General features: G+C 47.4%; 1 protein-coding gene across 4 annotated transcripts in view; it reads left to right on the top strand.

Annotated features, from left to right (window-relative positions):
* The window catches only part of SPOCK1 (SPARC (osteonectin), cwcv and kazal like domains proteoglycan 1), a 653451-nt gene that overhangs the window by 224838 nt on the left and 405878 nt on the right, over positions 1–22735 (top strand). Inside the window, exon 4 of one of the 4 annotated variants that reach the window (XM_081500635.1) lies at positions 22133–22177. The exons of the other annotated variants lie outside the window; for them this stretch is intronic. Within the exon in view, the coding sequence (XP_081356761.1) occupies positions 22133–22177 (45 nt within the window). The remainder of the gene's footprint in view (positions 1–22132; positions 22178–22735) is intronic. 4 annotated transcript variants of the gene reach the window in all.

Genomic DNA, 22735 nt, shown 5'->3' with positions numbered 1-22735 from the left:
TCACATTGTTTATATAATTTTATTTCCTGCATGTTTACTTAGTATGTCATAAGCTTTTCCTCCAGCATTGAGTGTTCTTCAAAACCATAATTCTCATCTATGTACGTGCACTTAAATCCACTCACCCACCCACCCACCCATGCGTGCACCCATCCATCATCCCTCCTTGGTGCCCCTTACATCCCAAATCCTGTACTAGGGGCCAGGGATGCAGTGATGAGCATGCACAGACCTCATCACTCCCTTGACAGAGATCAGTCTAATACGGAGCAGAGAGAGAGAGTTAATCATTATAAATTGTCTTAGCTTGGACTACTGTAATAAAATACCATAGACTGGGTCGGTTAAACAACAGACATTTATTTCTCATTCTTCTGGAGGCTAGCAGTCTGACATAAGAGTGCCAGAATGGTTGGGTCTGGGGAGGACTCTCTTCCTGGCTTACATACGGTTGCCTTCTGACTGCTCCCTGACTCGGAAGAATGAAGAAGCTCTGATGTTTCCTCCTCTTCTTATAAGGACACGAATCTCATCATGTGACCCCACCCTTAAAACTTCCTCTAAACCAGCCCCACCTCCTAACAGCATCCTTGGGAGTTAGTTAAACTTCAACATGTGAATTGTGGGGATCACAGACATTCAGTCCCTAGCTAGCATCATATGATTGTGCTTTAATGTGGGGAAATAAAGGATCTGCAGGATCATGGATAGAGACCCATCATTGAATTTGGGATGGGGCAGAAAGACTTTTCACAGGAAGCTAATCCCAGTTATCTCTTTGAAGGAAGCCTGAGGAATCCTGATAAATAAGCTCTCTTTGGAATGATAGCAAGTCTTCTGAGATATGTGCACTTGAATGGGATGGAAGGAAAGGAAATTAGTAGTTACTGTTGGAGGTGAAAGCCCCCCAAAGGTCTGTACTATGGAATTATCAAGTCTGTCTTCCCAGCATGGGAAACTTTAGAAATCAGGTGAGCTACTGCTGACAAAGGTCCATCTAGTTAAAGCTATGGTTTTTCCAGTAGTCATGCATGGATGTGAGAGTTGGACCATAAAGAAGGCTGAGCACTGAAGAACTGATGCCTTTGAACTGTGGTGCTGAAGAAGGCTCTTGAGAGTCCCTTGGACTGCAAGGAGATCAAAAAGTCAATCCTAAAAGAAATCAGTCCTGAATATTCATTGGAAGGACTGGTACTGAACCCGAAGCTCCAGTAGTTTGGCCACCTGATGCGAAGAGCTGACTCACTGGAAAAGACCCTGATGCTGGAAAAGATTGAAGGCAGGAGGAGAGGGGGAGGGATGATAGAGGATGAGATGGTTGGATGGTATCACCGATGTGATGGACATGAGTTTGAGCAAGCTCCAGGAGTTGGTGATGGACAGGGAAGCCTGATGTGCTGCAGTCCATGCATACATGCTAAGTTGCTTCAGTCATGTCCGACTCTGTGCGACCCCATAGACGGCAGTCCACCAGACTCCTCTGTCCACAGGATTCTCTAGGCAAGAATACTGGAGTGGGTTGCCATTTCCTTCTGCGATGTTGCCGTCCCTGGGTCACAAAGAGTCGGACACGACTGAGCGGCTGAACAACAAACACTGCAGAAATAAAAGCAGGCAGATTCATTTGTAGATTCTCAGCTTCTTCCTGAGACAGGAGGCAGTGTTCCAAAGAGAATCCTCTCCTAGACTTAGGAGCATGGGCTAGAATGGGTAGTATGTGGAGGGGCTCTTGTGTTGTGAAGACTTGGCAGTGCTGTAGAGAAATCTGGCTCCCATCTGCTTCCTGGTGACAATGAGGTGTTCCAGACCCTTGTGGTCCTGATGACCATGCGTTAACTGTGGAGAAGCCTGGGTGCCTTGTAAAAGATGAAGTGACACATGACATTTTTTGCAAGGTCAAAACTCAGACAATGTGCCCTTCCAGAGTTCTGAGCACACACTTGCCATTGCCTCCTGCCTTTTGTCTTGATTCTTGCGTGTGTGTTTTTACATTATTTCCCCTGAGGAAGAACAGAGTGAGAGATGGCTGTCGTGACAAACTGGTTGCAGATTGAATTGTGCACATGTGTGTTTGACAGCTGAGCTGGGCCGTAGAGCCGTGTATTTACCGAGGGAATAGTGGCACCAAATGCTGTTTTTCTTAGATCGTCTCTGAGCGATTGAAATGGAAGTTAACTCTCTTTGTTTCTTGGACGTTCAGGGGATGGAACTGGCCAGGGAGGGCCTGGTGGGTACTTAGTCAGTAATGCATTTGTCACCACAAGGACCTCTGAAGTGATGAGGTGGATCTGTGGGTCATAACCCCCTCCCAGCAGTGGACAGGCCAGCCACACGGGTGTGTTAAGTGATGTGGGAAGAGTTCAGTGCTACGTTAAGCCTATCATAGAGGGGGAAAAAAGTCCACTTCAGGGAGTGTATCAGTCTGTGTACTTCTTCTTGGCTTTTTATCTTTATCCAAGTTGGGCAATGATAGAAAAATGCCAGCTGCATTTTCTCCTTAGTATGGAATGCAGTGTTTTCTAAAGAAGTAAAAATAAAAATGACTTTTCATTAACAAAGGCCTGCGAGCAAGACAGAAACTAACAAAATTTGCATTTCCTCGCCTTCATCTGTACAACGTGGGAGTTATCACTACCCTGTGGGGTTTGCTTTGAGATTAAATTAGAGAGCACCTGTCCTAGTGTATCGCAGGTACTCAGGAAAGGGAAGCTATTATTCCTATTGATATAATAGCTGCATTTCATTCAGGGTTCAAAGTGCTCTCCGTGTGCCAACTCTTGTCATTGATTGTGTATGCTCTGGATCACCTGTATTTTGGGTTTGAGTCATAGATGGAGCTGAACATGAGGATGGCATGAGTGTGCCTTACTTATCTTCCTGGGGGTTGCTATGGTCTTGATGATGAAAAATCAGAAAGCTATCTTTCAATCAAATGAGAGTATCTTCCAGATACAGATTTCCAGTTCAACCCCTAGGTTACTGTCTATACAGTAACATACTGTAACATCAGCCAAAGTTTCATTCCTGAGAGGGACCCGTGCCCCAGTTAGAGGGAGAATGCTTGCCTCATATGGACACGATGCTCAAAAGATTGCTCCTAATATAGGCCTTATATTCCTCTGGATCCCTAGTGGGCTGGATTTATTTAGGCTTCCTTTGAGGCTAACTGGCTGTGATAGACGATTTTTAGCCTTCATCCCAGAAATGATACCTTAAGAAGCTGTCCTCTGTTCTCCCATACTGCAGGCTTTGTGATGCGTTCATACCTTCAGCGCCATCTGAAAGTGCCTATTAAATTGGAGTTCAGGGTTTCTAGATTCTTGATTTGATCGTGGAAGTCTTGAAATTTTATCCAGGAGGCATAGAAAAACCCTTCAAAGTTTTGAGTGTTTAATCTATTTGAACACACAGTCTCAGAGAGGGTTTAGCCAAAGAATATCAAACTGTGATATAAACAGTTTATCAGAAACCAACAGAGAATTTCCCTTGAATACCCAACCACCTGGAGCACTCAAGTTTCGGAGGAGACAGATGAAGAACTGTTGGTGGATGGATTCAGTTTCTTATCCCGGTTGGTGGAAAGTTACAGCTGTCTAGAGAGAGATTATCGAGGGAGAGAGCAGGTCTTTGTCTGTCTGTCCATTTATCTTTTGAATTTGTTGCATGAAAATGAATGAGCCAAATGCAGTATAAAGATGAAGGGCCAGAGCATTATGCTCTGGGTCACTATTGTGTCCCTTTCTGTTGAGGGGGCAGTGGTCTTGGCCAAACCTGCCCTGGACACAGCGCCTTGTGCTGGGCACACTTGCCAGGCATGAAGGAAAGCAACAAGATACTTTACTTTGGAATATAACTGGGCTTAGTCTGTCATTGCCTTGTGATGTCTCTCATGGACATACAGCATGCAGCCCCCAAACACCTCCAACCTGCAGCTCTCTACAAAGCAGGTCTAATTGGGTCACTTGCTCTCTGCATAGAAAAACTGTCAGGATTTTCAGTAACCAATATATAGTCTTCAGGGGAGAAATAGGGCTTCAGAAGTCCTTGTTGGCATAGTCCTTTCTTTCACATCTGAATCTCAGGATGGAGTGAGTTTGACAGTGATCTCTTGGTTGCTAGGAAGATCCATAAGGTTCAAATGCAGTGGTATCCTAGAGTCAATATTTTACTCTGGTGAAGGGTGGGTTATTAACAGAGGGTGAGAAGAGGGGCCTGCCAGGGAACCAGTTATTCTGCTGTGAAAGAATGAGGAAAATTCCATCTACTTCCACCTTCCAAAGATTCTGTGAGAATCGTTCATCACAGATGAAGTGGAAACACACTGACCTCTTAAAGGAAGAACGCACATACCCCCCCATTCTGCACAACTTGAGGCTGCGTCTCACCCTTAAAGTATTCATGCTTGTTCCCCCACCTGCAGTTCCCTCTTTGTGCTGCAGCTACCTGACTGCGGCCTTTGCACACGTCAGTCCTTCTTCCCAGAATTCCCTTTCTCCTTGTCTGCCTAGCAAACTCCTATTCATCCCTCAAGACCCATCTCAGACATCTCCTTCTCTGTGCAGCCGTCTTTGATCCTTTCCCCATGGGAGAAGAACTGATCACAGAATCTTTTGCATCACCACTGACCTTGAATGTGAATTTGTTGCATACAGTTCTCACCTCCCCAGACTGCGCCTAGAACAAAGTGGACCTCAGATCTAATTTGTTTTGTAGTGCTCTATTTGTGTGAGCATCTCGCTTTTGGTCTGTGAATGTCCTAACTGCAGGGGATATATTCTATTCATGTCTGTGCCTTTGCAGATAGTATAATACCCAGATCATAGTAATAGACGTTCAGTTAACATTACCCAAATGGATGGATTCATCATAGTGGTATAAGAGAAGGACTTACTGGTGTAGAAAGGCACACTCGATGAACGGTCCCCTCTTTGGGTTCCACTGTAAGCTCTTATCCCCCTTTTAGGGGAGCTTCGAATATTGAGCTGTGGTTGAGTGAAAACTCGTTCTTTATATCAACTCAAGGGGAAGAGAGAAGTCTCTGCTGATGACCAGGTCAGCAGTAGGTGATGCTTCCCTTTGTGTTCTTGGGAGACAGGATGGGCTCCTGTGATGCAGGCACCTGAGGCTGTCATGGAGGAGGAGCATGGCAGGGATTTGGGGAGGGAGAAGGACCAGGCAGTAGCCACCCTCAGGATGGGCAGCTCTTGGGTGGCTTTAGGTGAGGAGGGCAGGACCCATCTGCTCAGGTAGGAACCTCAGGTAGATAAAATGGCAGCAGCAACAACCGAAGTGAGGACTCTGCTCACTGATGTGATGCTGGGCACATGCCCGCTTCCCTTTTAAATGTCCCCCAAGTTCCCTAAGCGTCCAGATGGCAATTTGCGGTGAATAATTTATAATAAGATATCTTATGCATTATGCAGGGTAGGTTTAAATTATGAATTGACCTCGCTTGGCAGTATACCTTAGTTAATAGGTGGACTTGATGGTGGGGGTCTTGAAAGGCCAAATTGAGCCTGAGTTACCATGAGTGAGATGGAAACGGGGCATCTGGCCCCCTCCAACTGCAGCAGCGAGGTTGAGCAGGAGGGAGGAGGGCCAGAGCTTGGGCTGCTTAGCTCAAAGGGGCCTCTTCTCTGAGTGTGAGTACACAACTTCCTTCCCACGGGAGGATAAGGGGAGAGTGGAGCTGCTCTACAAGCCTGCTTCCTTCCCAGGGGAGCTCACTGCCCCCAGGCCATGTTCCACGGGCCGAGCTCCAAAGCCCAGCCTGGATCTGCATGGTCTGCCATGTTCTAGACTCTCCCTGAGTGAGGCGTGCAGGACCCCACCTGGGGGATAGGGTAGGAGTGTGGAGGGTGCTGGGAGCACAGCCCAGAGTGCTTCAAGGTATGTTGAGCAGATCAGGCCTTTAAAGCAAACCAGGAGTGAATGAGGAGTGACAGGAACCCTGAGACAGTGGCAGCCTGTCCCCAGGAGGTCACTGTGGACGTTTCTGGTGTCTGACCCCACCCCAAGCCCTGGGCCGGCATCATCGCTTCACTGGCGCCTCACGACAGCAACTCTGGGAGAGGGTATTGAGCACGGTTCTCCCAGTTTACTTAGACGGGAACGGAGGTGTAGAGCGAGTCCCTTATCCACAGTGACACAGCTGATGCCTGGCAGAGATGGGACCTGAGAGTAGATCACAGAACTAGTAAAACATTCACCAAGTGTCTCCTGAGGACTGGCTGCTCCCCTGGATGCTGAGGTGCAGCAGGAACCAGGCAGACAGGGCTCTCTGCTCAGGCAGGATACCTTCTAGTGGCAGAGACAAAAAATAAAGCTATCAGCGGGCAAATACCGATACCCATGCTGCTGCCAGGGCCCTTGTTCTAAACATTATGCTGTATTGATGGATGAGACAGTATGTTTAGCAAGTATTGATTGAGAGCCTGTAGTGTGTAAAGCTTGGACACCACGAGAGACGCATGTAGAGGTGATGAGGACTAAGTCCTGCCTCTGAGGGTCTCCAAGCTGGGGGTGATAAGGAGAATCAGAGCCCATGGTGAGGGCCAGGAGGAGGTCTGCTTCAGGCAGCCCTTGGGGGGTGTGGAAGGGGTGGGGATGGGGGGACAGGGCTGCATGGCATGCCTTCTGGGAAGGTCTGGCTGGAGTGAAGGGTGTACATGGAGGAGTGCAGGAGACTGGACAGGCGGGGGCCATGGTCCGGATTTGTGCTCAGTGTGGCTAAGGGGGAGGGAGCAGCTGCCAGATTTCCCCCAGTGGTGGGTGGGTTGGAGGCACGAGTTTGGGGTTGGCATTGGGAGGTGGCTGGAGTCAGGGAGGTCTGATTTTAGAACTCCTGAAGATTTGGATGGGAGTGAGGATGCTGGGAGTGGAGAGAAAATGGCTTCAGGAGGCAGCCTTCCTGAGATTTTTTAAGGAATATGGTTGACTCAGAAAGGACCCCAAGGGTGCCTTGAACACACATTAAGAAGTTCCACTGACAGTGTAGCTTGGAGGGAAGAGGTGGTGCTTAGCTTTGCCTTGTGGAGCTAGAGAGGCCAGCAGGTGTCTGTGGAGGGCAGGAATAAAAGCCTGGAAGGAGACAGGCCACTGCGGAGAAAGACTGGGGCAGCGAACTGGGGCGGGGCTGCCCCTGCATGCCTCTGCTGGCCCTGTCATCTAGGAAGGGGTTTTAGGTCATGAACTTGTGCTCACTGAGTGTGCTGTGTCCTGGGGACCTTTCATTCGTAGTTGGCTGTCTTGCCTGCTAGTGGGATCTGGCTGCGTTAGAGCCCTGGTTGACTGAGTAACCTGCGTCTGTTTCAGGGACTTCCTCTTCTGATTAGGAGCTATCTGGTGCTATCTGGTCAAAGACATGTTTCTGATGTGTAGTGATAACCCCACCCCTGGGGTGTTCGGTGGTGGGTGTGGGGCCAGCAGTGGGCTCTGTGATCGGGCTGCCTTCTGGTTTACTGGGGAGAAGCCAATGGGCCTATTTCTTGTCCTGTATCACTTTCAGGAGAGTGTTGGCTGAAGTTCTGCATATTGGTCCTCTGTCAGTCTGTCTGCTCTGGCTTGACCAGGACCGTGGCACTGCTTGGTAAATCCAGAACTACAGAGCTGTGTGCCCTGTAAATGCCAGAAAATGGCCTTCAGGAGGGCTTTGTGCACTTTTTTGTGTGTGCAAATACAGAAAATATAATAATGTGCGTATGTGTGAAGAGAGAAGAGAATGTAGAAATAGGTCATTGCCATGTCTACCCCCTCCAACTACACATGAAAAACCACCAACTCCACCTTTTCTATCTTCGTTTTGAACTAGAGAAGTTACGTCACTAGCATTTACAAGCAATGCCGAGTTCTCCTTGGCTCCAGTCTGTCAGTGTCCGTATGTGGTGCAAGTGTTTTTCTCCAGGGACTTTCTGACTTGAGTGTCTCCCCACCCCCACCTCTCCTTGCTGAGCTCCTCCTATGAGTGCTGAGCTTGACACCCTCCCAGCTCTGTGGCAGATGTGGTCTGGTCCTTCCAGGGCTGTCCCTTTAGTGGAAGCCACTGTCACATACATAAAAAGATGATTCACAACTTGATGAAAAATACAGAGCATTCCTTTCAAGTCATATGACCAAGACTGAGCATCTTCAGCCCTCTTGACATTCCATCTACCTTGAGGCGTGGGGCACCATCCTGCATCTAGTTTGTTTTTCTCCTCTACAGTATTTGACTATATTAGGGGCTCATTAAATAATTAATGTGTGATTAACAGAAATGCCTTTTTAGATGAAGTTTACTTCTCTGCTTTGACAAAAGAAATCTAATCTATTAAAATATTTACTGGCACGATAATAATAATAGTAACTGCCATTTGTTGAGGCCTGCAAAATATCAACTCTCATTGTAGATATCTCTCTTGCCTTTTATCAAACCTTCTCAACAGTCCAGCAAGGCTGGATTTCAACTCATGAGGAAGAAAGAGGGCACAGAGGAGTTGAGAGACTTACTTCAGGTCACACAGCCAATAAATTGCAGGGAGGGTTCTAGTGTTGTTCTGTCTGATTCCAGAACCTGAGCCCTTCATGTCCCTGCACACGGCCTTTTGCTGGTGATTGGCCTTCAGCTCTTCCAGAGCCTAACTAAAGAATCCTCTCAGCAGCTTCTCTGCCCTGGCTTCAAGAGCAAAGCCTGATGAGAGGCTGAGTTATGACTATTGCTATCATATACTGTTGGTTTGGACGGGCCCTACTGATATCAGGGTTCTGGAGATTTTCTGATCGAAATGACAAAATTATGTGTCCTCTAAGTGTCTTGACAGAGAAGGAAATGGCAGCCCACTCCATTGTTCTTGCCTGGAGAATCCCAGGGACGGGGGAGCCTGGTGGGCTGCCGTCTATGGGGTTGCACAGAGTTGGACACGACTGAAGTGACTTAGCAGCAGCAGCAGCAGCTAAGTGTCTTGAAAGGTGCTGCTGTAAAGGGAGCTGGTGCTTGGCATGTTGGGGAACTGTTGTATTTCCATGTACTACGGCAATGTATGTGAGATTACTGCCCTCTGACGTGGTCAACCCATGCAGCTGTCAGTCATCACTCTGGGCTCAGAATACTAAATGTCAGGCCTTTTTGCACAGAGGGTGGCTGGTGGTGATACAGAACTGGGAGAACCTGGAAGGCATGATGCAGGAGCTTCTTCTTCCTAGGAAGTGGAAGATGGATAATTCCAAGCTGGATTCTGGCTCAACTTGTGCTCTCCTGTTGTGAGGAGGTGGACAGGTGGATTGAGGAGGACCACTGGACCATGACAATGAGAGTACCTTTATAGAGGATGCTCTCCACCAACCAGCCTATTATCATGACCTCCTAGAGAGAAGCTGCATTGTGTTTCTATGTGGCCAGTGGGGAAGCTGAGAGCTGAGTGCCTTGCTGCAGCTGCAGCATCAGCCATCTGGCTGAGCCCTTTCTACAGCCCGCTGCTTGGCTGGCAGTGGGGTAGGCCTCCTTGATGTTCTACCTTTCCTGGCCATCCTGTTTCTATCCCAGCATCCTGCTTCTTTGATGGTTTGGTCTTTATCCAGATTCTTCTCCATCTGGGGTCACCTCAAGTGCAGTGGTCTTTGGTTGAATTGGGATATTTTTTTGCACCTGTTTTCTGGAACAGATGTGGTCACTCGCTGAACCTGCTGCTCAGCCCTAGTTGATAACTGTGACCATCTGCCCTCAGCTGGGTCCTGATGGAGTCAGCCGTCTTGACCTAGAATGAAATGTGTCCTTCATATAGTGCTCATGGGAAGCATGCCTATTGATAAGTTAGAAACTCACATCATTGGTGTGAAGACTGATCAAACTTAATGCTGTCAGGGTAGTGGTACTTTCATGCTGACACTGATACCAACTTTTATATTTTTTCACTTTTGATTTTTAAAACAATTTTGATGTTTGACAATATAAAATGATTCAACTGTGTTTAAACATGTAACTGCATTGTCTAAATAGCTTTTTAAACCAATATATTTAAGTAACTTGCGTGCATGCATGTGTGCACACTTGGTCATGTCTGACTCTTTGAGAACCCATGGACTATAGCCTGCCAGGCTTCTCTGTCCATGGAATTTTCCAGGCAAGAATACTGGAGCAGGTTGCCATTTCCTTCGCCAGGGGATCTTCTCAACCCAGGGACTGAACCCATGTCTTTTGCATTGGCAGGAAGGTTCTTAACTTAGATGCTATGCAAAACAGTAATGCCTGAATAAATTACTCTTACCTCTAATGCACTCGATAGCAATGATGGTCTCATTGTGAGAGCTATTTCTTTTGAAGGAACATATACTATCCTCTAGTTAGCTGGGAATATGCAGATTTTCTTCAAGTTTCCCCCCCCCCCTTTTGTGGTCTTAACCATTTTAAAAGCTTTATTATTTTTGAGTTAGAACAGGCTTATTCCCTAACTCCCTTTATGCCCAGCCCATCCTTCCAAAAGATAATGCTAGTTTATAAAAATAGCTACCAAAGTGCCTCTAGGGAGAGAGAAATGGATGTGTATATTGCTTTTCATAACAAGCCTTGTAGAACTGATTAAGTCATAGAGACCATATAATGGATGATTAATGTGTGCCAGACTCAGTACTGAGAGTTTTTACCTGTTTATCTCATTTAATCCTTTCTTTTTATTGTGATAAGACCCTTTCACATGAAATCTATCCTCCTAACAAGTTTTTAAGTGTACATTATTTTTCTTACTTTTAATGACACCTTTTCCTGCTTTTTGTAGAAATCTCACATTTTCTTTTTGTAGCTGAAGACTGTTTCTGTTGGGACCAAGAGGATAGAGAGGCACAAGCCATATAGAGCCCGCCCCTGAGACCATGCGCTGCAGAGGCTGTGTTTGGGCGCTCTGCAGGACACATGCCGCCGAGTCCAGTCATTTCCCCTGTCCATCTTCCACCCCTAGGTGCTGACATGAGAGGGAGCAATATTGATGGACCCTCCAGACCAGTTCACCCCCTAGGTAAATACCACACAGTGACACCCATTGGTCCCACATGGTACAAGAGCATTGCTCAGCCAAGCCACACTTAGACTCCTGCCCACAGAACTGAGAGATAACAGGTGATGTTGCATCAAGCTGTCGAGTTTGGGGAAGTTGGTTATGTAGTCATAGATAACTGGGATTTCCTAATGGAAGCAGTGACTCTTACTCAGACCTTCTTTTCCCTGGACCTTGGCAATGTTGCCCTCTCAGGTCTTCTCCCACCTCCTTGGCAATACCTCCTCCCTCATCTGTCTCTGAAGAGTGCTACTTCTGGGTTCCTGCTTGGTGCCCCTACTCTCCAAAGCACTATAACTCCTCTCGGGGCAATCTCATTCATGCCATGGCTTTAGCCACACCATCCTCACTGAGCACCTGACCTGACCTTCAAACATCTGTTTCTGTTTGAACTGATACATGAACATATGCTCTTAACCTATATCTATCATTCAAATATTTCTCCTGGTCTAAAGACCCATGCATGCCCAGGGAGCTCACCCTCACCCTGCTGAGACCTGGGCTTACCACCTTCCCTTTCTTCCATGGTAGATGGTGAATTGTGTCCCTCAAAAAGGATGCATTGAAGTTCTCTCCCTTGGGACCTCAGAATGGGACCTTATGTGGAAATAGGGTCTTATAGAGGTTAAAATCAAGGTAAAATGAGCTCTTAAGCCTTTAATCCAATATGACTAGGTCCTTATAAAAAGAGAAAATTTGGACACCAATCTGCACGGGGGCAGGTTGTAGGAGGAGACACAGGAAGAATGCCATGTGAAGATGAAGGTAAAAGTTGGGGGTGATGGATCTACAGGTCAAGGAATGCCAAAGATGGTCAGCAAACCGTAGGAATCTCGGAGAGACCTGGAACAGATTGTCCCTCATATCCCTCGGAAGGCACCGACCCTGCCAGCCCCTCGATCTTGGACCTCCAGCCTCCAGAATCGTGAGGCAATGTATTTCTATTGTTTAAGCCACCTAGCTCATGGGCATTTATTATGGCAGCCCTAGGAAGCTTATATATTCCCTGCACCACAGTGCCGTCAGCTTGCTCTTCCTCTTGGAGTCCCTGTCTCAGCAAATGGCTCCTCCATCGCTTCACTTGATCAAGCCAGAAACCTGAATTCTCAGCACTAAGAAGTGGGCCAACTTGAAATTAAGCACTCAATAATATCGATTATTTTAATAGATGCCCTCAACTATTGCAGGACTTTTGGCAACTAGAGATATTACCCTGAGGATGTGCAGAATTGGAATTAAAAAGAGATACCAGCCCCAAACCCCTTTTGTATTCTTCCTGCCCCTCTGTACTTCAGGTTTCCTGTGAGAAACTATTGATTTCTTCTTTCTGCCATGGGGCAGGCGTATATCGAGAGCCACATGTATGTAAATAAGGACTCAGCAGCATGCTTGCCTTTCTATTCTTCAGAGAAATATCGATTTTGACTTTGAAGAGTTACCTAAAAGTTCCCTTTTCACCAGTTCCTTCTTCATTGTGTATGACCTGAACTGGTGTGTTGAGTTCTACATTGTGATCTTTGTAAGGAATCGTGCAAGTTGCACTGAGTTCTTTGGAAGGCTTAGGGCGAGGAGGGCAGCTTTCTAGCTGTATTGATCTGCTGCCGGTTATTGAAGTTGTTGCAAATGCTTACCTCCATTTTCCCCATTCAGTGATATTGAAATCATTGGTCTGCAGATTTAAGAGTCTGGCTTCCAAAGAGATGTTGTGCTACTTTTCTCTTGATGTTGATTTATACAAGTCCCAGTGCTTCATCCTTTCAGATCACCCTTGGCAACGGAGGAGCAATATAATTGTTGCAATTTCATTTTATATTGAAACGACTTCAACACATTTTCTATACTGGGTCTATGCAAATTGTGTTGTTTTTTTTTTTTTGCAAAGAAATTATAGTTGTGTGTGGAAGCCCTAAGCAGGGCACAAAGACATCAAAGTCGGCCATAATCATAAAAAGTACATGCAAATCTTTTACATTAATAATTCAGTTAAGTACAGGCGCTGTGGCCCCCTGTCTGAGATTGCAGCAAGTAGCAATTTGTTTAGCTTTGGTAAAGGGCACAAAATCACTAAGTTCAGATGTTCTATTTTGGTCTTATACTTGCTCTGTGGATTGGATTTGGGTAGAAAGTCAACTTTATAAGTGGATGCTTATATATTTGTCAGGAAGGTCTGATTTGTAAGGGGCAGTATTAATTTTGTGGACATCGTCCACATCACTGTCGTCTTCTATGTCTTCAATGAAGCTATTATCTGAACCCCAGACTCCTGAGTGTGTGCCTCCATCCCTTCCATCTTCCATATTTATTCATTCTGTCACAGTTTATTGAGTACCAGCATGTGCTAGGTTTGGGCCTGGAGCTAGGGATATACGGCGAACAAGATGAGCATGGCCCTGCCTGGTCCATCGTGGACTATCCATGGTCCACAGTCCAGCAGCAGCAGCAGCAACATCACCGGGTAGCTGGTTAGACGTGCAAGGTTGCAGGCCCCACTCCAGGCCTGCTGAATCCATTAACATGATCTGTGGGTGATTCCTGTTCCTTTTAGAAGAGGAAATACATATTCCATGGGTAATTATAATATGAAAACACTCTGGTATGAAATGCTCACCTGTTCTGCAGTCTGAGAGGGCTGAACAGTACTACCTGTGCTAGAATGGGAGGGGCTCGGGAAAGGCTTCCGAAGGACCAGAGACTGTTACAGCTGAAATTGTACGGCGACAGGAGCATGAACCAGGCAGAGACTGAGTGGGAGTGTGAGAGACAAAGTCCAGGGGCAGCCCTAGGGCTTCAGCTCTGAGGTGGTGGAGTCCAGCCTGCCAGAGGAGCTCAGAGCACAGCAGGAGGCTGGGTGGGGAGGCGGGAACTTTCTAGAGGACTTCAAACTGCAATTTGAATCTTCCCCAGAAAGTTACAAGGAGCCATTGAGGCATTTAAATGGGGTTAGATTTCAAAACATGGCGGATTATAGAAAGATGACTTCCTCTGCGGTGCAGGGGGAGGGATGGATTGCTGTAGGGGAGAGTAGAGTGCTGTCCAGCCAAGAGACGATGGGCTTGCACCGGATGAGACAGTAGGGGGAGGCGAGTGGATGCCTGTGAGGTGTGCCGAGGGGCCAGAACTGGAGGGTCTGGGCAGCCTCTTCTGACTCTGACCTCCTGTAGACCTGTGTCATGGGGGTTTGGGGAATCTCCTCCCCTTTTCCCCAGATTGTCAGCTTCTCGAAGTCAAGGCCACGGTCTCGCACCTTTTGGTTTTCTTTGTGGTGCTCAGTGCCGAGCCTGGCACTGGTGCTGTGTGGAGTCCTCATCTTGAGCTTTTTCCAAGACTTTGCCTTTCTTCAGTTGCAGAAGGTGATTCTCAGAGGGCTGGCTGGACAAAGCTGTGTTTCCCTGTTTGCTTCCGTGTAACGTGAATGATAACTCCTGTTTGTGTGGTGCTTTCCCGTGCAGGCAGCATTTTCCTCACCACTGTTTCATTTGTACCATCACCATCTCCCTTCATTACCCGCCCCCCCCCCCACTACCCCCAGCCACCCCCATCTTTGGAGAAGGCGGTGCCTCTCAGCGTTAATCAAGGGCTGGTTGTCTTGGTCCTCCTCTCCTCCCTGTTCTGACTCCTATCTTTAGACTTGGAAGTTACAGCTGGAAGCAGGTTGGGGTCAAGCAATGCAGAGTTGAGACAAATAGTCTCCATGTGAGTTAGCAGGAGGAAGGATGGGCAGAGAAGAGTGAGGAGGGGAACAGGTTCCTGCTCAGGCTGTGATTCAGGCTCCCAAGTGACTGGTAACCAGATCCGAAGACTAGAGCAGACTGTGAGACAGTGCAAGCTCCCAGCCTTCCAGGGCTTCACAGACTTAAGGGTCTCTTCTGTTGTGCCCTGGGAGAGGAAACCAATAGGAATTCAGTGCATGGAAAGGGGAAATTGAGGCCTTACTGAAACTGTCTCTCGCATGTCAAATGAAGAAAGGGGCTTTGGGTGCAACAGACCTGAGTTTGAATCCTGACTCTGCCACTCACTAGCCCCATCGTCTTGGGCAGCTGAGTAGGTGTGTTTCCTCATGTGAGAATCTCTTTTACACAGGTGTGCAAGGATGAGATGAGGCTGAGATGAATGCTAACAAGCAAAGTGCCCTGGTTTTGGTGGAGTGCCTGCAACAATCTGTGCATTTATGTCGACCTAGCTCCCCGTCCCTTGCTCTAGAGGGTGCTCCTACCAGACAAGGGAGGGCATCATTTCCTATAAGTGGTTTCCATAGAGAATGTAAGGGTTCTCAACCTTCATATTCAAAAGGATCAACCTGGAGTTTGTTAAAGTAGACAGTCCTGGACCCAGTTCCCCCAGGGTCCCATCGGTCTGGAATGGTGCCCAGGTGATTCTCATAGGGACCACATTGTGGGAAAGCGGGAATGGAGCCAGAGCTGGAGCATCCTCCAGCCTTAGGGCTTGCTCAGAGGGGTGCTCAGCCCTGCTCTGGACCTGCTGCAAGGGATTCTCCAGGAGGAGGTCCTACATTTCTACCAGGTCCCAGATGATTCTCAGGATAAAGCAAGTTGGCAACACTGGGCTAGGGATCCAGGTAAGGCCCACCTTTATGGGAGTATTTTGTGCAAGATGTTCAAGCAACTGGGGATGTGTTTGTAAGGCATACATGTCCAGCCCATAAATGGGAAGAGCCCATCAGGGAAGGAACTCTATGTCTTTCCTGAAGTGCTGACAGATGGGACTCTGGGTGGGCACAGCCTGGCAAGGTCACAAGCTCTAGAAGCCAGGATGTCCTTGTCTGTTAAAATGAGACCGTAGGACTGGATGTCTTAAGTCCCTCCATTTCTTAAGTTGCTTGACTCTAATAAAAGATTCAGTTTATGTTAACTCAGGCAGAGGAGAATATTTGCCAGCAGGGTGCCCCCGGTGTTTGATGTTTGTATTCCTTTTAAGTATTGCACTATATTATGTGATTTTATTCGGTTTCTGTATTTAGTCCATGTTGCTCCTTAACTGTGGTTATGAAACAAAGCATATATGTGTTTCTGTGAGATTCTTAACAACTTCTGTGTGGTTTGTTGCCCAAGCTGAAAGGACTGCTCCCTGGTGGCAGCTCCTGGAATTGCAAGCCCATCCTTTTGAGTCATTAGCAAAAACAAACCGCTTGAGGAAAGGAGTGAGTTTTCTGTGTTGTGTATGTGTGTGTGTGTTTCTTTTTTTAAGCAAATTCCCATCCCAGACTACCTGAAACAAAGTCTCTTGGAGAGGGATCTGGAAACCTGAATGTAGAGTAAACCCTTCATGTAAACCTTATGCCCAGAGTGCTTTGAAAACCCATTGTTCTACATCTAGGTTTCTTAATCTTGACACCGTTAACTATTTGGGCCGGAAAATTCCTGTGAGAGGCTGTCCTGTGCAGTTAGGATGTTTAGCAACATTCCTGGCCTCTCCCCATTAAATGTCAGCAGCCCCTCCCCACTCCCCCATCTGTTTCAATCAAATTGTGTCCAGACATCGCCCACCGTCCCCCGGGGGCAAAATCACTCTCTCTTAAGCACCACTGCTCTGATGTGTGCCATGAACATCCAGCCCATTTCAGTGACAGCACGTGTCACAGGGTCACTAAAAGCTAAGATACGTCAACTGTCTTTACAGGAGGCTATTAATGCAAATGCGGGATGACTTCTGACTTGTAGTAGAATAAACATACTGGCTTTATGACCTATGTTTTGATTCTGAAACAGCCATAGAGGAGAGTTGTTCGTGAAGGTTGGACTGGCATTAATGACTGTACACTTGGACAGGAACATCTGATCTTACCCGCCAAGACCACCCTTGTACTTTCCCAGGTTCACATGTTGGCTTGATGCTGCAGGTGCCTGGAACACTTGGAGGAGGGAGGGAGGAACGTGTAACTTCATTTCTCTTAGAATCTTTCTGAAGTAGTTAAATTCCACTAGCTTTTGAGAGAGGGCTGTTTATCGTGTAAAATATCCTGTACCGCAAACACCAATTCCAAGAGTGTTATGGATGAGACTTGCTGTGAGACAGAGGATGCACTGGGCATCCATGTGGACCACAGTCTGGTTAAATGAACACTGCTAAGCCTGTTCTGGGAGCTAGAGTTGAATTCTCCAGTGTATACCTGTTGCATCCAGACATCAACACCTGAACTGAACACCTCTAGTGAGAATCAGTGAGCCAGGGCAGGCCCCTCTGTGCTCTTCATAGCAGCCAGAGCTGAGCCTTCTGGTCTTCTCATACTGGGACAGAGTGTCTTGTTGGCAGTCTGTTATCCAGGGACCCACCACAGGATGAGTCCTTAGTATTGCAGAAGGAATTGATGCCTTGTTGTCTAAAAGAAGAGGGTCGGCCGTGGCCCTAAAGAAGACCTGTGTGTGTTCTTCCTGTTGGAGATGGGATTTCACACAGTGGGGCTGAGAGCCTGGAGCCTCCTGGGCGGCTATGATGGGGGTTTGAGCATAGGCACCCGAGGTGGTTGGAAGCAACACTTCCAACCTTACAGAAAGCAACCAAGTGCTTTCTGTAAAGCTCTTCTGTTGGTCCTCTGAGTGACCACCCAGGGAAGCCCCTTCCTTCAGTCCTTGCTTCTTCCCCTGTTGGACTGGAGGGTTGAACTTCAGCACCTCCACTGTGTGTAGCTCTTGTGTAGAGATGGATTATGACCTTTGCATCTCTACTGCTCTAGGTGAGCCTGGACTACAGGGTCCTGAGCAGGGAGGGGAGGGAAATCTTTTGTGATTTCTGATCTCTGTCTATGCTCTGCTCTACGCCCTCAACTCCTCCTCCCTGACCCCTGAGACTCTGCAGATACAGCTGGGCGTGGACACAGAGGCTTGACCTGGACCAGGTGTGGTGAGCCTCTATTCCCCGCCCCCTTTCCCCTGATGACTGGTGCTCCTGAAGCATCTTCCTCTGACATCTGTGGGGGTGGATAAACTTCATGATGTACTTGAACTTGGTCGAAGGCACTTCCGCTCAAAGAAAGTTACCCACCAGTTCTCTGATGTCTAAAAAACCTGCTTTGGGAGTGGGGTTCTTTTGCTTTAATACTGAATCTAGGACAAATCATTTATCTGGTATGAGTCATTACATTTTGGTGCGAATGCAGTGGAGCTTATTTCCTGAGATGAGATTGTGCTGGGAGAGGAGGGTATAGATATTTCACTCCCCAGAGGGGCAGGCCAGCACAAGGAGTGGAAGAGAAAAGCTGGGAGGAACTAACAGGGCACAGGACTTGGAGACCAGAGCTGACAAAAGAAATTTCCGCTGTTGCCAGGGGGCAAGGTTTTCAGACACCTTCCTCAGCCACAAATTGTGGACTGTGAATAGCCAAGCATCTTCCATTTCAGCCTACTCTGCTCTTCAGGTTTGAAACTCTAGCAAGAATGTTTATTTTAAATATTCCATGAAGATCCTCATTTCCTTGCAGGGTCTCCAGTTTCTGTTGCTCTATCTCATGTTTGTTTGTTACTTCTGTTGGACACTCTTCACTGGGAACCCACTCTATTTGGCCCTGAATGAGTGGGAAGAAGGTCACAAAAATGCCCCTTGAGATTCCAATTATTCCCACCTTCAGTGGATGCAGTAGTGGTTGGCTGGGCCACTGAGTAAATTTATTTATACTGTTACTTATTCGCGGTGATGAATTTTATGGGATGAGCTGAAAGAAGTACCCAAGACAAGATATCCTTTAGTAACCTGAGGAATAATATGCCATTCCAATTCTTTCATTCGATTTTATTTTCTTTCATTGGAAGATATTCTTATTCTGAGAGAAATATAGAAGCGTGAATACTGACGTTCTGAGATGGCCTAGACATGTGAGCAGGGATCAGGTGGTGCAATTTTCTTGCCACAGTGGGTCTACTTCAGCCACCATCCTTGATGGTAGTGTTGTTTACAAAATGCTTTCCCTGGAACGCTGGTTCATCCTAACATCCTATGGACAAGAGTTTGCCTGATCATGTACGGTTTTGCAAACTTGTGCTGCCTTGTGGGGCTGGCTGGGCCCTGTGTGCCCACTGCCCTGGTGCCCCATTGGCAAGCGACCAAGCACATTCCTGAGGTTAAGGGTGGGAGACATCCTTCAGTGAAGAAACTGGTGCACCAATTTTAAAACCAGTCCTCAACTAATTTGGCCACAGAAGCTTTTTGTTTTCTTCCCTTGACACCTCATTAGAAGCAGCAAGTTTTTCCAAATGTTGCTATATGAAATGATTTTCTCCTGGGATTAGCTGTTCCCACATCACTGTGAACACAGAGTTTTTGTAAACCCGTTGGAACCACTGGCAGGGAGTGCAGGGCTCTGGGAGTTGTCTCTGCTCTCCAGGGGAGGACAAGAGCTGTGCCTGGCTGATTTAGGGTTATACTCTGAGGGTCTCCTGCAGTGCCGGACATGTAAGGTCTAAGAGAAAATTCTTGGAAGAAATGAAAGGTTTGTGTAACCTTTGACACAACACGGTTTGTGTTAAAAATCTGATAGTCCTGTGAAACTTCACGGCTTATGTCAATGTCCTCTGTGCTAGTAGGGGCAGGCTCAAAATTCAGAGTTGATGCATTTGATTTTTTTTTTTTTGCCACAATTTTTTCAAATCTGAGAAAGGACGAGTGCATCCCTCAGGCCTAAGGTGTCTTCCTTGGCAGCATCCTAATTTCCTTTGTAAGGTGATACACCTGTTCCATTGCTGGGGCATCTTTGACACTTAGCAAGAGTGAAGGCTCCGGAAACAGGTTTTGTTTATTCCGAACAGACCTTAAAATATAGCTACATTTATAATATGCCTGCAAGGCACCCTGAGAAGATGCACACATTAGGAGTTAGAACTTGCTTCTTGTCTCCGAGACCCTGCCTCCCAGAGCATAAAGTTGCTTCCAAGTGTGTGCAGAACGGTAATGTGTGAAGTCGTCCACCCTCGAGCAACCGCAGCCGGATGCCACGGCAAGTGCATCAAGTGCATGTGTAGAGACAGTCAGGGGAGCATCACGTGTTGTCTTGTGCGCTATTAAAGTCATGGGGTGTCAGAGAAAGAGCCTTGAGGTCACGGGGAGGGATGTGGAGGGTCTGGGCTCTGATGTCAGACTGAATGCAAGTCCAAAACCCTGAAATCCTTACCTCCAGGACCTGGGCAAGTCCTCACCCACTCTGGCCTCTGTCATCTGCTAAGTTAAGACCAGATCCCACCCCAGCCTGTAAGTGGCTCCCCTTGTCATGCTTGCAGCAACTTTTGAGAGGATAGGATTACTAGCCTTGCCTTGCAGATGTGGAACCTGGGGCTCAGAGAGGTAAACGATGTGGCTTAGGGCAGTCAGGAAGTAGCAGTGTCAGGGATCCACCGCTGGTCGTGCTGAAGCTCCAGAGTGTGGTACTAACCACTCTCCCACATGGCTTCTCGGTAAGGACCAGCTTGTGGGAGGCAAGGGCCAAAAGGGGCCGTCAGGAGTTCAGATGGCCTTGGTGTTGCCATGACAACACACTCTACCTGCGTCGTGGGGAAGGCGCTTCATCCCAGGTGTTCAAAGGTCCCTTTTCTTGTAACAGTCTCGGATCAAGCTCTCTTCCCATGATGACAGCTGAAGTTTCTAAGTCCCTTAACGGTTCGCCTTCTCCTGTGTGTGTTTTATCCAAGTTTTGTTTTTTTTTTTGAAGCAGTTAGGAAAGTCGAATTTATGAGGAGCTTCCACGCTGAGCTAAAGAGAGTGTGGCCCTTAGAAATGTCTCAGTGCCTCCCACCTGAAGGGTGGGATGGAGAGCAAGTCCAGTGCCATTCTGTGCAATGATAGCACATATCCCACCCAGGTGGGAACATGCATCCCAGGGCTTTGGGGTTTGTGTGTGTCGGGTCCCGCTGCTTCTTGAGGCTGGTTTCTCCACAGTCCACAGTGAATCTGGGCCTCTGCTCGCCCCCACCTCTAACCAGCTCCACATCCTCTCTGTGCATCAGTCAGGACTCTGCCAGTATCAGGAGACACAATTCTGACTTCAAATTGATTGGGGAATAGAACCCATTAAGACAAAACCAAGGATTCAGGAGGTAACTGTGACTTGAGATTTAGCTCAGTGCAGATGTCCACAGGGTCTGGTTTTCCGTCTTTATCTCTGAGCTCTGTTCTGTGTGTTGCATCTGTTCTCAGGTACTTGGTGTCCTTGTGGCAGTGAGCTGGCAGCAGTGGCTCCAGGCTCCTAACCTCGCATTGACTCCAATTGTATCATGTGCCCACCCACATGGCCAGAAAAATTCAGTGCATTGACGGGCTGAGCTTTGGATCACATGCTCTGTCCTTCACTGGAGTGACCTAAAGCCAAGAACTAAATGTAGGAGAGAGCTGGTTCTCCAAAGGAACCCAGAGAAGGGGAGGTGGATGCTGGTGGCCATGATATAAAAACCATTCACTGCACCTGCTGTTCTGGTAGATCTCTTTGGTCCCTAATCACTGGCCATTCCTGTAGTTGTATGTGCTGCTGGAGGAAGGCCTCTGTGTGCGCCTGTGACTATATTCCAAAGGTAGGTACATGGTTGTACCCTGGCCCCTGCTCACACTGATGTGACAGCTCACTCTGAATAAAATCAGTTACTTAGGGTCACAGCTACCACTTGTTGAGTCTCTGCCATGTGACAGGCACTGCTAGACTCTCTGCTGTGCATTCTCTGACTTCATCTTTGAAAATAACACTGCAAAGGAGTATCATTAGCCCCACTTTACAGATGGAGAAAAAGACTCTGGACAATGAAATGCCTTGGAAAGTCACATAGTTATAGTTACTTGGGTTAATTAGTGGAGAGGCCACAGTGAGAAGTTATTCTTGTCTAGTGGCTGGTACTCTTTCTACCAAATCACTCACCCCTCCTGTAGAAGACATATTGGAAAGATAATTGGATGTTTATTAATGCTTCTTGCTAGACAGAAAAAACTGGAAGGTGCCTTCACTCAGGAGGCTCAGCATGCCATGCAGTTATCAGCTGAGTTCTCTGTGTATGTGTGTCCGCACGCTGTAGAATGGAGAGGGCTGAGTCACTGGCCTTCGTGTGAACTTACTCTTGTTCTCTGCCTTGAGCTGGATGGTTGCTGAAGCTGACCTGGTCTCTCTTCTCCTGTAACTTTAGCTGTTGGGTGCCTGTGGTCAGAAAGTCCAGACGTGGAGGATACTGGTGAGTCTGAGACCATGCGTGTCTTGGTACACTCAGGATTTTCATGGCACATGATACAGAAAGGGAAGAGGCTACAAAATCTTCTGGGTAAGTAGGAATACCTAGGAGGTAGGGTGATGAAACCAAGTAGGAAGTGTGATTTAAGAAACCACCGTGGAAATGACTTACATCCCATAGGTATTTTAGCTGTGGTGTGATGTGACCTGCCGACGAGTCAACTTGAAGATTATTTGTTTACCTTGACACTCAAGGCTTTCTCTCCAGTCACAATCTATACCTCCGCAAACATGCTTGGCATTTCCCCCAGGTGGGGCTGCCTCCTGCTCCCTGGAATGACCCCATCTTGGGATATGGAACTTCTGGACCCTGTGGCTGGAATGGATTTTTGCACAAAATAATGCTCACTAAGTGTTTAGGCATCTATTAGTGAATTCTGAGGGTACTCGTTGAGCCCCTTGTATGCTGCAGATGCTCTCCTGGGTGCACGAGATACAGTGGTGAGTGAGGCAGGCGCTGTCCCTGGTCCCTGCCCTTGGGGAGTGTTATTCTGATCCACTG

This window comes from Giraffa tippelskirchi, chromosome 6 (genome assembly GCF_054371585.1).
Source record: "Giraffa tippelskirchi isolate mGirTip1 chromosome 6, T2T-mGirTip1v1.2.pri, whole genome shotgun sequence".
Lineage (NCBI taxonomy): Eukaryota > Metazoa > Chordata > Mammalia > Artiodactyla > Giraffidae > Giraffa > Giraffa tippelskirchi.
This window is presented reverse-complemented; position numbering and strand designations above follow the sequence as displayed.